Source organism: Chiloscyllium punctatum, chromosome 7 (assembly GCF_047496795.1).
Source record: "Chiloscyllium punctatum isolate Juve2018m chromosome 7, sChiPun1.3, whole genome shotgun sequence".
In the NCBI taxonomy this organism is placed as follows: domain Eukaryota; kingdom Metazoa; phylum Chordata; class Chondrichthyes; order Orectolobiformes; family Hemiscylliidae; genus Chiloscyllium; species Chiloscyllium punctatum.
The window spans coordinates 99,839,735-99,853,142 of record NC_092745.1 but is presented as its reverse complement, the minus strand read 5'-3'; the positions used below and the strand labels follow the sequence as shown (position 1 = coordinate 99,853,142).

The window sequence follows — 13,408 nt, the reverse complement described above, 5'->3', positions numbered from 1 at the left end:
CTTTTCATCACTTATATAAATGATTTGGCCGTGAGCATAAGAGGTACAGTTAATAAGTTTGCAGATGACACCAAATTGGAGGTGTAGTGGACAGCGAAGAGGGTTACCTCAGATTACAACAGGATCTGGACCAGATGGACATTAATTCAGATAAATGCAAGGTGCTGCATTTTGGGAAAGAAAATCTTAGCAGGACTTATACACTTAATGGTAAGGTCCGAGGGAATGTTGCTGAACAAAGAGACCTTGGAGTGTAGCTTTATAGATCCTTGCAAGTGGAATAGCAGGTAGATAGGATAGTGAGGAAGGCAATTGATATGATTTTGTTTATTGGTCAGAGTATTGAGTACAGGAGTTGGGAGGTTATGTTGCGGCTGTACAGGACATTGGTTAGGTCACTGTGGGAATACTATCGGAAAGATGTTGTGAAACTTGAAGGGGTTCAGAAAAGATTTACAAGGATATTGCCAGCATTGGAGGTTTTGAGGTATAGAGAGAGGTTGAGTAGGCTATGGCTGTTTTCCCTGGAGTGTCAGTCGCTGAGGGGTGACCTTTTAGAGGTTTATAAATATCATGAGGAGCATGGATAGGATAAATAGACAAAGTCTTTTCCCTGTGGTGGGGGAGTCCAGATCTAGAGGGTATAGGTTTAGGGTGAGGTGGGGGAAGATATAAAAGAGACCTAAGGGGCAACATTTTCACGCAGAGGGCCATACGTTTATGGAATGAGCTGCCAGAGGAAGTTGTGGAGGTTGGTACAATTACAACATTTAAAAGGCTGGGTAAATGATTATGTTGTTAATAGAGAGAAGTCTTCCACACTTTACACCTATTTTACATTTGTCTTTCACAACCACTAATAAACCCGTTCTTTTTGCACTGGGCCTCTACACCATCCGCGGCCTTGCTCCTCCTCTTGTCCAAAATATAAAAATAACCATTTTCCAGCACCTTGCAGTTCTGAGGAAGAGCCATATCGGATTCTAAACCTTAACTCAGCCCAGCTGAGTCTCTCCAAGGTTTTTTTGTGTTTGTTTTAGGTCTCCCCCTCTGCTCTGAGCACGCAGGCAACCGGGTGGAGCATGCCGGTCATTGTAGTTCCTCTCCGTGCCTACATCTCCCAGGATGCCGCGCGGGCGGTGACGCGCTTCACGTGATATCGCCCAACGCCTCACGTGACTGGTGCCCGAGCGTTGGACAGAATCGCCCTGGTCACCGACCGCGAGCCGTCTGTCCGGAACAATGAACGGCTACGCGCTGCTCTATGGCGGCATCACTGTGGCCTTTTGGTCCACCATCCTGGTAGTAGGTAAGACAGCGGGAGTGCGGAGACGGAGGGTGGCTCCCGTCTGAGCCGAGCCGAGCCCAGCCCAGCCCTGTGTCGGGCCTAGTGTAGCCGTGGTCCGAGGGTCCTTCCCCGGGCGCAGCACCTTCTGCTGTTGGAGGTTTTAAACATAGGCGCACGATGTTGCAGCTTTTAACCTGCAGCCATGGAGGTGTCTCCCGGCTGTATCGCTTTGTGAGGGCTGTATTTTTAATGAGCGAACCCACAACCTGTTGAGAATCACTGCCAGGAATGAAATTAGGCGTCAAAATAACCCCCAAAGTGCTGCGGATGGTGGAAATCAGAAGCAGCAGAAGTTGCTGGAGAAAGGTCTGGCAGCATCTATGAGGAGACGGTATCTACGTTTCGGGTCCAGTGAACCTCGTTTTGCCAACCTCATGAAAATGAATTTGTTAATGAAGAGCGAGGTTAATTACAGATTTATAGAGTAATGTGGAGTGTTGCAGGTGTTGGATGAGTAAATACTTAAAACATTTTGTAGCATGTGGTTTCTGACCTTAAAGTGCATTAAAAGTGCAGTGATCCCTGTGCAAGTGTGTAGGGTTGAGCTGAACAGTTTTTTCTATTTCTCAGGATTAAGAGAACATGAAAAGATATCTGAAAAAAAGACATTCTGATGCATGTAGACTTGAAATTCTTTTTATAATTTCAAATGAGGCTATTCAGTGATGTAATTAATATCTTGAACAAATGTGACAAATCTGGGTCTCCTGACCCATAGGTATGAGCACTACCACTGTGCCATAATGATCCTTATGTATCACACTTTTTCTTGTGTTGCTGTAACAGTATGTTGATCATGCAGACATTTGTGATTGAGTATTCATGCTGATTTTTGCTGGAAGTTGGCTGGGATAAGGTTCTAATTCTGTCAGTGGTGAATATTACCACGACTTCCTATGCTAGTCTTCTGATCAACAATAGAGGAATAAGGAATTTGACAGTTGCGCATTTGTTTTGGAATTTTTTTTTTGTGAACCTGTCAGAGCAGTAGTATCCAATCTCTAAACAGTTATAGAACATTACAGGCCCTTTGGCCATCAATATCGTGCCAACCCTTGTATCCTACTCTGAGATCAAACTAACCTACGTGTCTGACATTTTACTATCATCTATGCGCATATCCAAGAGTTGCCTTAATGTCCCTAATGTATGTGACTATTACCACTTTTGGCAGTGCATTCTATACACCTACCATTCTGTGTTAGTTATGTTTGCTGACTTTTTGGAAATTAGCATAGATTTCTAGAATCAAGCTGATGTGGCTGGAAATTGAAATGTTATGTTTGAAATTCAAGGTTGAGTGTAACTTTCTTTATCAGCTGTGTGTTTGCAGGACTAAGCATTTAAATTTATGTTCATCTTTGGTTTCATGTATGTTTAAGGGGATCAGGTGTGGTTCAGCAATTGCACACTTATTTTGAGTCTGAGATTGAGGTCCCAGATCCCAGTTCAGACACTGAATTGCCACTCCAATGTTGTTCAAGGTTTGTGTAAAGATTTGTAGCTTGGCTGCCAGTTGCAGTAGTTGTGGGTATGTTTGCTGAGCTGGAAATTTGGTTTGCAGATGTTTCATCCCTTTCTAGGTGAGATCCTCAGTGTTGTGGAGCCTCCTGTGACAGTTGGAATTTGTGGTTTCGCTCCCGTTGCTCTCGGTTGCCAGTTCTGGTTGTTTGTTGCAGTGGTCAGTATATTGGGTCTAGGTCAATGTGTTTATTGATGGAATCTGTGGATGAATGCCATGTTTCTAAGAATTGTCTGTGTCCTCTGTTTAGCTTGTCCTATTATTGCTGTGTTGTCCCAGTCGTATTTGTGGTCCTCGTTGTCTATGTAATTATTAGCGGTAGCTGGTCGTGATGTTTAGTTGGTGTTCATGGTTGTGGACTGCTAGTTGTCTGCCTATTTGTTCTGTACAGTGTTTCATGCAGTCTCTGCATGGAATCTTGTACACCATGTTTTTCCTGCACATGGTCTTTTCTGGTGAATTGTATGAGCATGGCTGTTGGCTTACGTGGTGTTGTAAATCTGAGTGGTCAGCGGAGTCTGGAGGAATCAAAGATATTCTTTATGTAAGGTAGAGTGGTTAGTGTGTTGGGTCGTGGCATGTCCTCATCACATTGTTTGTCTGCCAGGCATCTGCAGATAAAGTTGCGGGGATATCCATTCTTGGCAAAGAATCTGTAGAGGTGTTCTTCTCTTTGCAGACCAGGAGTGCTACAGTCTGTTGTAGCCCTTTTGAACAGGGTCCTAATGCTGTTTCTCTTGTGTGTTTGGTTAGTTCTTATAATTAAGGATCTGGCCAGTATGTGTGGTTTTTCTGTACATTTTTGTACAGTTCTATATTGAGGAAATGCTGCACTTTTAAATGTATCAGTTTTCACATCCCAGTAAACTGAGATCCTGTCCCTTTTTAAGGTTGGCATTGAAGATCCAATGCCATATTTTCAAAGAGCAGGCTGTCCAACTGTTAATTGCACAAGTAGGTCACTGTCTTCCTGCTGTTTGTCAAATCGAGCTGTGAAGAAGCAGGCAAAGACATTTCCTATTTTGCAGTTAAAAGGTGAAATTGACTGGAAGCTCCCTAGTATCCTGTGGTCATGGGACACATTGTTTAAGAAAAATCTAATGCAATTATTGGGCCTTTAGCTCATTCAATGCATCATGGCATACAGAAATAAGTATGCAATAAAAATTTTCCAAAGCTTTCATTGTTGAGAGTGTAGTACAGAAAAGCACAGTAGGTCAGGCAGCATCCAAGTAGCAGGAGAATCGACTTTTCGGGCATAAGCTCTTCTTCAGGAACCTACGCACTCGACTCTTATCTCCAGCATCTGCAGTCCTCATTTCTCAAAGCTTTCATTGTGTTGTTGAGTTAGCAAACCTATAACCGTGTGGTAATTGGTATTTTACCTGAATGTCTTGTAAACAGGGTGAACAATTTGGAGTTGCTTTTAATAGTGGTAATGAGTGTCAGTTGCCCAACAAGTACATTTTATGTAGCTTGTTCTGTTCTCCATTTGTGTGTGTCATTTTAACTGATTCAGTTTTATAGTTTACAGTTGCAACTTTTGTCATGACAGTTATTGTTTGGAATTCAGAACTTGCAAATTGAGCTTGAAATCTAATATACATCTATCTTTGAAAAAAAAGGAGTAAACTACAAATTCATTGGAAATAGGGAGAAAGTTCTGGTTCTCAAAGAGTTAAAGCAGTCTGCAAAGTGTTTCAATTTTGCATAACATGGGAAATTCCACCGTTGTGGTAATAGTATTTGTGGTGTCAGGCAAGCATTTTGGGAACTGATTACATTGTTAAAACCTTTTGTGTTGTGAAATAATTGACATTTCTTGCAGTTCTTAAAGTTGAATAAAAATCTGTCAAAATTGAAAGAATATTAGTTTGTTAACTCCCTTTGCAAGCCTCTGTTTTGAGGTTCTGTTTTTTGACTGTATAAAGGGTGGGAAAGTGGGGATCTGAGAGCAGAGGGCAATGTCACAACTGAGCAAATGCTTCTAGAGTATTGTATACAATTCAAAATACCAAAGTTTAGATAGGATGTCAATGAGGGTACACAAGAGACTTACAAAGATCAGGGACTTCAAATATGTTGAGAGATTAAAGAAAGTGGGGTTATCGAGTTTTGAGAAGATTTGTACCTCCGGTTGAGGTTCTGAATGTATGTTTGCTTGCTGAGCTGGAAGGTTTGTTCTCAGATGTTTCATCACCATACTAGTTAACATCATCAGTGAGCCTCATCTGGAGGCTCACTGATATTAACTAGCATGGTGATGAAGCATCTGAAAATGAACCCTCCAGCTCAGTAAGCAAACTTACGTCCAAAGTGGGATTATTTTTAATTTAGATAAATGAGGTGCTGAATTTTTGAAAGGCAAATAGGGGCAGGACATATACGCTTAATGATAAGGTCTTGGGGAGTATTGCCGAACAGAGACCTTGGGGATCAGAATCATAGTTCCTTGAAAGTGGAGTTGCATGTAGACATTGTGGTGAAGGAGGCATTTGGTGTACTTGCCTTTATTGGTCAGTGCATTGAGTTGGGAGGTTATGTTAAGCCATACAGGACATTGGTTTGGCCACTTTTGGAATACTGCATTCACTTCTGGCTCCCTGCTGGAGGAAAGATGTTGTGAAACTTGAAAGGGTTTAGAGAAGATTGACAAGGATGTTGCCGGGGTTGGAGGGTTTGAGCTATAGGGAGATGATGAATAGGCTCATGCTTTTTTTTTCCATTGAGGGTCACAGGCTGATGGGTGACTTTATAGAGGTTTATAAAATCATGAGGTGCATCAAAAGGGTGAATGGTCAAGGTCTTTCCCTAGTGTATGGGGAGTCCAAAACTACATGGCATAGGTTTAAGGTGAGGGGAAAGATTTTAAAAGGGACCTAAGGGGCAACATTTCATGCCAGAGGGTGGTGCAAATGTGAAATGAGTTACCAGACGAGGTGGTGGAGGCTTGATAGTTTTACAAGATGTAAAAGGCATTTGTTTCCTTGCTGTACATTTGACTCATCAGTAAGATCAAAGGGGAATCTAAAAGATCTCAGAATAGGTTTTGATAAAACAAGTCGGAAGAATTTGTTTGCTCTGAAAATTGAGTCAGTTACAAGAGGTTGTAGTGTGATGATATGTGCCTTTAAAAGAGATTTGCTCAGCTTGTCCCTCTTGAAGAGGAATATTATAAATTTGGTGTTGAAGTGTCTGCTCCAGGAAAAACAGGGTAAATAGCTTTTGGGTTTTGTCAAAATTAGGCAAAGAAAGCATGGAGTCAACTTTTCACAGACCCAATGTTTTAGTTTTGCTTTCAGTTGTTGAAGTTGGGTTTTTGGAGTGAAAGCTGCTACATACAGCTCTCTGCTGCTGCAAGAAATTTAACTTCTCTCTCTCTCAGCTAATTCATTCAATGTGTTTTGCCTTTCCCTTGGACTGGGGGAGATAGCAAGTCAGGGAAATCTCTTTATCTGAACTTGTCTATGCCAATGGTGTGTTTGTGATGCTGCTATATTGGGACAGTTGATGAGTAATGAGGTATTTTGGGACAGTTAGTTATACCAATTTTCTATTGTATTTTAACTGTAGTGTAAGAATAAGGTGTTTTACTTAAAGCCTACAGGTGTAACCAATAGAATTACGTTTGGAATGCAGCATGTTACAGTTGCCTTTATAAGATAAGTTAGGGTCTAGGCGATCTCCATAAAATGTTTTGACTGAGTTTAGTCTGGTCCGTAATACAAGATTTAGTATCACTGACAAAATTGCTAGGGCAGACATCAATTTCATTTCACACAGGCTTGTTACAATGGAATTAAAAGCCTGAAAGAGATTTTCAAAAGGAAGTCAATGTTTGTTTTTTAAGAGAACTAATGTGCAGAGTTCTGGGGAGAAAGCCAGGATGTTGGCAAATGTTGGAGAATTCTTTGGAAAGGTTAAGTCTAAATGTTGAATGGCCTCCTGTAAAGCATGACTGTTGATCCTTTTAAACTAATCCATAATTACTATCAATCGAGATCACAGACAAGTAAAAGAACAATGAAGGTATTTTGCTGGTGAGACACTAATCTCATCTAAAAACTGAAAGAACTGCGGATGCTATGAATCAGAAACAATAACAGGAGTTGCTGGAAAAGCTCAGCAGGTCTGGCAGCATTTGTAAAGACAAATTGATTAGATTACTTACAGGTGGAAACAGGACCTTCGGCCCAACAAGTCCACACCAACACTCTGAAGAGCAACCCACCCAGACCCATTCCTTTACTTTTATGGGCAATTTAGCATGGCCAATTCACCTAGCCTGTACATGTTTGGACTGTGGGAGGAAACCCACGCAGAAACGGGGAGAATGTGCAAACTCCACACAGACAGTTGCCTGAGGCGGGAATTGAACCCAGTTCTCTGGCGCAGTGAGGTAGCAGTGCTAACCACTGTGCCACTGTGCCGCCCACTAAATTAGATAACATTTCCAGTCCAGTGACTCTTCCTCCGAACTAATATCATTTGCTCAACATTTATTTGGTATAGTTTTCCTATCATATCCACTGGTTCTAAATTTTGCAGTATTCTTGATAACGCCTGCAGTAAAAATGGATCTTTTCCTGTAGGTTCTTAAACTCCTGACGAAACATCTCTTCACAGGAAATTATGCCATAACCTTTGCTTTAAATAGTTCAAGTACTTTCAGCTAATTCGTTATTTGAGTAGTTGAGCAACGTGCAAGTACTGGAACTCAATATTGGCAAACTATGCACATTCAGTGGTTGGTAAATCTTGTTCATTTAGTGATAGACTTGTCCCCTCCCAGTAGAAAAGAAAACAAAAATAATTTATAATATCTTTTATGACCTTGCAAAGTGTGTTGCAGACAGTTAAATACTTTTAAGCTGCATTCACTATTGCATTATTGTAGACATGGCACCCAATGTGGATGCAGCAAGATTCCATAATTATTCATGGTTTAACAACCAGATGATTTTATAGTGATTAATGAGAGTTTATTATTGAGCAGGCACCAGGGCTAAGCACCCTGTATTTTGAACTAGTGCGACTGAATCCTTTATGCCCACCCAACATTACACAGCACCTTCATTTAATGTCACACCTGAAAGAGTACCTTAAGCTCGGTATGTCAGTGGAATATCAGCTTAAGCTTTATATTCAAATTTCTGGAGTGGGACATGCACCCACAACTTTGAGACTCTGGCAGCTGAACTGTAACTTGAAGAAAAGAAGAATCTTTGGGCGAAGGCTCTCAGTTCCTCTTCTCAGTTTCCCTTCAGAGCTACCCCCACAGTGCTCATCCACTCAATTTTCTTGTTTGCTTAGCTGTTACAATTTCATGTTGCACTTAGATTTATGTAGTCGCATTCATAGTGTCCGGACATCCCAAAGCCCCTAAAGTTTTTAAGTGTATCACTGCTGTACCAGGGCGACACGGCATTCATATTATGCAGTGCGGCATTGAGATTAATGCCTATCTGATTTGTTTCAATGAATTAGGTTGAAGGATAAATATCAGGGAAATTGGGAGAGTTAACTTGTGCTTCTTTGAGCAAGGCAAAGGCAGAGACTGACTTTGTTTAATATCTCATTCAAAAACAAATATTCAACAATATGACAGTCTCTGTACTTCAGTATGTACCAGCTACATTGTACTTAAGTAAAGTTGTTACAGGATTTTGGTTTATGTATTATTGGCAAAATTTTTTTTAGTTAGAACCAGAAAGAAGAACAAGTGCCGAATTAACAATCCTTATGTTTGAAGCCCAGTGTTACTTCTGTATGTAGCTATGATCTGATATTTTAAATTGGCTAACTTTAGTAATTGCTAAGTGTGAAATGTTTAGTAGTTCCCAAAGAAATCTGATCCAGTATAATGACTAATCTGTCCTTTGACATTTTAAGTAAACTCTTGCTTAGAAGAACAAACTTTAGTAGTTCTGAGTATTGTCTTTTATCTGGGTTAACTGTTCCCTGTTTGGATCAGATCCAAACAAATACTCCAAGAATTATATGATTTCAACCACTGACTTGCATTTTGTGACCTTCACTGGGCCTGAATCAAGATCCAAGTTAAGGAGCTTATTCTTTTTCTCGGTTTTAAAGTAAATGGGTAGCGTCTACCCCGTGTAATGGAGTGGTTGAGTAATTCGAGATTAGATTAGATTACAGTGTGGTAACAGGCCCTTCGGTCCAACAAGTCCACACCAACCCGTCGAAGCGCAACCCACCCATACTCCTATATTTACCCCTTACCTAACACTACGGGCAATTTAGCATGGCCAATTAACCTGACCTGCACATCTAGGATGGTGGGAGGAAACCGGAGCACCCAGAGTAAACCCACGCAGACACGGGGAGAACGTGCAAACTCCACACAGTCAGGCGCCTGAGGCGGGAATTGAACCCGGGTCTCTGGCGCTGTGAGGCAGCAGTGCTAACCACTGTGCCACCGTGCCGCCCACTGTCTTCTGTAGGAGACGGTAAGGTCTATAGATGCTAGCAATCAGATTAGAGAGTGTGATGCTGGAAAAGCACAGCAGGTCAGGCAGCATCTGAGGAGCAGGAAAATCGACGTTTCGGGCTGAAGCCCTTCATCAGGAAAGAGGCTGGGAGTGGTGAGATAAATGGGAGGGGGTGGGGCTGGGGCGAAGGTAGCTGAGAGTCTGCTTGAGGATGTGGCTGAAGTGCTTCAGGGCAGAGGAGAGGACTTGGGTAGTATCTGATTCGAAATGTGCAAAATTCTAATTTTAAGTTGAGTTTAAGCTCAAAATATCTTTGGTTATGACCAATATGAGAATGTACATTCAAATGGAGAGAAGTTAATTGTCACATGTAACTCATCTCAACCTGACATGAACTTTATACTTGTCAATGTACAGTTTAAAGTTCTGAATCCATTATCGGGCTTCAGTTTATGATTTAATTGAAGATATGAAGAGAATTCTGCATTAGCTGTCTTTATGGGGGAAAGAGTGCTAATGAGGAAACTGTCTTCTCGTTACAGTCTCCAAGATAACACTGAAGTGTTTTGTCACATTGAACTTGAAAAGCCTCTTGTGTATTGAATTACAATTGCCCCAAATGGATCTGACATTTCTGGAGAGTTAGACATGAAATTTTCTGAAAAAGTGAAATTTTGGAAAGCTTTTAATTGTTCTCAAATGCAACTTTGTTTTTTTCTATTCCAGGCATTTGTTACACAATATTTGACTTAGGATTTCGCTTTGATATAGGATGGTAAGTTATTTTAAAGGAAAAGTGAAATTCTTATTTCTAGCACTTTTTTAACTTGTTGCAACAATCCAACCAGCTTGGAAATGCTTCTACTAATCAAAGGTAACTTTCAGAAAACTTATGGGAGTCGAACAATTGCTAGTAATTTGGTTACACTCTAAATTGAATATTAGTGTGTGCAAATTTATAAGGACATGCACTTATTTGGGCTTATCCTGTTTTCTGGCAATGTCTTTCAGACCATAACCATTCACGACAAAAATTTTATTCTTTGCATCACCTTTTGTCCTTTTACCAGCTGCCATTTCCTCTGGTTCCCAGCCCTTCCTCCAATGGGAACAATTTCTCTTGTTATTGTCTAGACACTTCACAATTTTGAAGACTTTGATCAAGTCTCCTTCTACCTCCTTTTGTAGAATGACCCCATCTTTTTTCCAATTTATATCTATAACTGAAGTTCCTCATCCCTGGAACCATTCTCTTAAATATTTTCTCACCATCTAAAATTTTCACATTCTTCCCAAAGTGTGGCACTTGTCTGGCTGAACCAGCCTTTTATCAAAAACTCATAAGAATTTTTTTGTAACGTTTTTGTAAATTGAGACAAAAAGCAACGGCTGTTGTTGCATGCAGTTGTTACGAGGACAGCTTGCTAGGAACTTGATGTGAAAATTACGCTGTCTAGCTTTTGTTCCATTTTATTTTGCTTTTGTATGCCAGGAGTTAGCACGTCCAAATCCTATACTGATCAGTACCTTGCTTGGAAAAGTGCTGATGACACTCCTTAGACTTTAAAATTTCCTCCATAAAATTCTGTTTGTCTGCCTCTTCCTTTTAGACCTTTCTAAAACCTACCCCTTAGAAAAAAGCATTTTTCATCTTCCAAAACTCCTGTTTCACCATAGTGACAGTTCTTGGCTGTACTCCTGAAACATCATAGAATATTCTTGTATGTTCATTTTGCAAGATCCTGATGCAGTGTAGTCTTTGGCTCGGAATTTTCGGACCAAGATTTGCTGACATAAAAAATATTAAATTTCAAAGTGGTGTTTTTGTCTCATAGCTTTTGAATAGTAAAACCAAGTTACTAAATCACATGTAGAAATTGATTCTTGATAATAAAGAGGAAGTTTCTGCAAACTCCCATTATATGTAACAATATTTGGATAAGTGTCAAGAGGATTGAATTCTTGTGAACCCATCATGTGAACTTTGCCTGATATTGCATTTGAGGGATCTGCCTGATCCTAAAATTCCAGAGATAGGTGTAGTTTGCAAGTGTTTCTTTTAATATGCTGGCCTCTTCTGGCTGCTACTTCCTCATTGTTCTGACGTGCCTTGTGAATTCTATATGTTAATATTTAGATTTCTGTGCCCATGTTTCTTTTCTAAACATTTTGGATGAGGTTTGAATAAGTAAAGTTTAGTTGTATCACTTGAATCATGACTGACGCATAAAGTCTGGGTAAGAGCAGAGACAAAAGTTGGAAATGAGAACAAGCATGAACAAGGGAGACAATAAATTGCAGAAATGATTGGCTGGTTAACATGAGCAAAGACAAGTACAAATGCGTCCTTGTGGATCTGAGTAGGACCCATGTCCTGATAAATCAAACAGAACTATGGATGCTGGAAGTTTGAAATAAAAGCAGGCGTTAATGGCAAATCTCAGCACATCATGCAGCATTCGGGGAATGAAGCAAAGTTCAACTTGTTTTGTGGAATGGAGGATGGATTAGGTAAGAGATCTTGCTCCATATCAAATATTTGTAACCTCTTTCTCATAAACTTACAAAAAAATTTTATATAGAAGGAAGAAAAACGTGGATCAAAGGAGCAGCCATCAAATCACATGAAAATTGGGCAAGATTTCTAAAGACTTGATCAAGAGGAGTTTAAAAAGTAGAGTGAAAAAGAAGACTGGCTGATTTAGTTAGGGCATTTCATAGAGTTGGGTTGAGGTAGTGTAGCCTTCAGCTGTTGTAGATTGGAAAGGAATAAACCACAATTATGCAATGAAGGAAGTATTTACTTGGATTGTTCAGGACATGGAATACTATTAATGTAATGAGAGAGTATTGTTTTGCTGCATTGAAGTACTGATTTGCATACATTTTAAGCAAGTGATTGTAGGAATGATCACTTCCATTAAAGAAAAGAAATAGATCTGGTTAAAACTAGTGCTGGGACATAGAGAGAAAAATCAAGAAGGAGGAGAAACCAAACTTAGTATACATTTTAATTTAAAAAACCAAAAGAACTGTGGATGCTAGAAATCAAAAACGAGTTGTTCGTAAAACTCAGCAGTCTGGCAGCATCTGTATGTGGAAATCAGAGTTAATGGTGTTTTGAAGAAGGGTCACTGATCCCGAAACAGTAACTCTGCTTTCTCTCTACAGATGCTGCCAGACTGGACTTTTTTCAGCAATTTCTTTTTTTTTGTTTTTGAATATATTTTAGTCTGTTTCATTAATTTTTGTAATGTCAGGCTAATCAGCTTTGACAATGTGATAAAAGTTCAATCTTTTTTTCTTAGAGAATTAAGAATTAAACACAAGTGGATGTTTTTATTAGGTTTTATACATCTTCATCCAGCTCATAATAAAGCATTTATAACTTTAGTGTGGTTTGGAGTTTTATGAACCAGAAAACTCCAAACCACAGGGAATGGGGGCTTTGCATTGGTAGTGAGAAAAAAAGGAAATGGTGATAAATGAGCATGCCATGTATTTGAATGCAATCAGGAGACTCAGTAATTTTCTCCATCTCCCCTTCCTTTGCTCACAATGTCTGAAAGACTAATGAATGCTTGTTTATTTAAGTAAGACAGAAAAAGTTTGAGGAGGGGGAAGTACCCCAGAATTGTTAAAGCAGTTTTGGTACTATTAAGAAATTATATGTCAAATCACTACAGATCATCTGTCAGAAACAATATTAATTATTGAATTAAAGGTTGCTTCAAGGGGTGAAATTCAGTTATTTTTGACTTCAAATGCAATACCAAGGACCACAGTTCATTTGATGGGTGATTAAGACTTTATAGAAAATAAATTGCTGTTGAGCATTGAACATGTCCAAATCTTGAATTGTCTGTATATCACAGCTGCTTCCAGGGACAGTATGTGGCCTGATTTCTGCAGTAGAATCTTGTTTTAATCTTGTCTCGTGTTGATGTAAATTTTACTCTTGTTTTTAGTTAAAATATTTGCTGAACAATGACCTTGTAAATTGGGTAGTTGTATAAAAAATGGTGCAAATTGGTTTCTAAGTATTCTAGATTATTACTTTATTAAAAAAATAGCTTTTTGTTAATG

General features: G+C 39.6%; 1 protein-coding gene across 1 annotated transcript in view; it reads left to right on the top strand.

Annotated features, from left to right (window-relative positions):
* The first annotated feature begins 1,158 nt into the window (after positions 1 to 1,158).
* atp6v0b (ATPase H+ transporting V0 subunit b) overlaps positions 1,159 to 13,408 on the top strand; it is a 34,051-nt gene continuing 21,801 nt past the window's right edge. The window contains exons 1-2 of the mRNA XM_072574428.1: positions 1,159 to 1,309; positions 10,049 to 10,097. Coding sequence (XP_072430529.1) covers positions 1,243 to 1,309; positions 10,049 to 10,097 — 116 coding nt within the window. The 5' untranslated portion in view covers positions 1,159 to 1,242. The remainder of the gene's footprint in view (positions 1,310 to 10,048; positions 10,098 to 13,408) is intronic.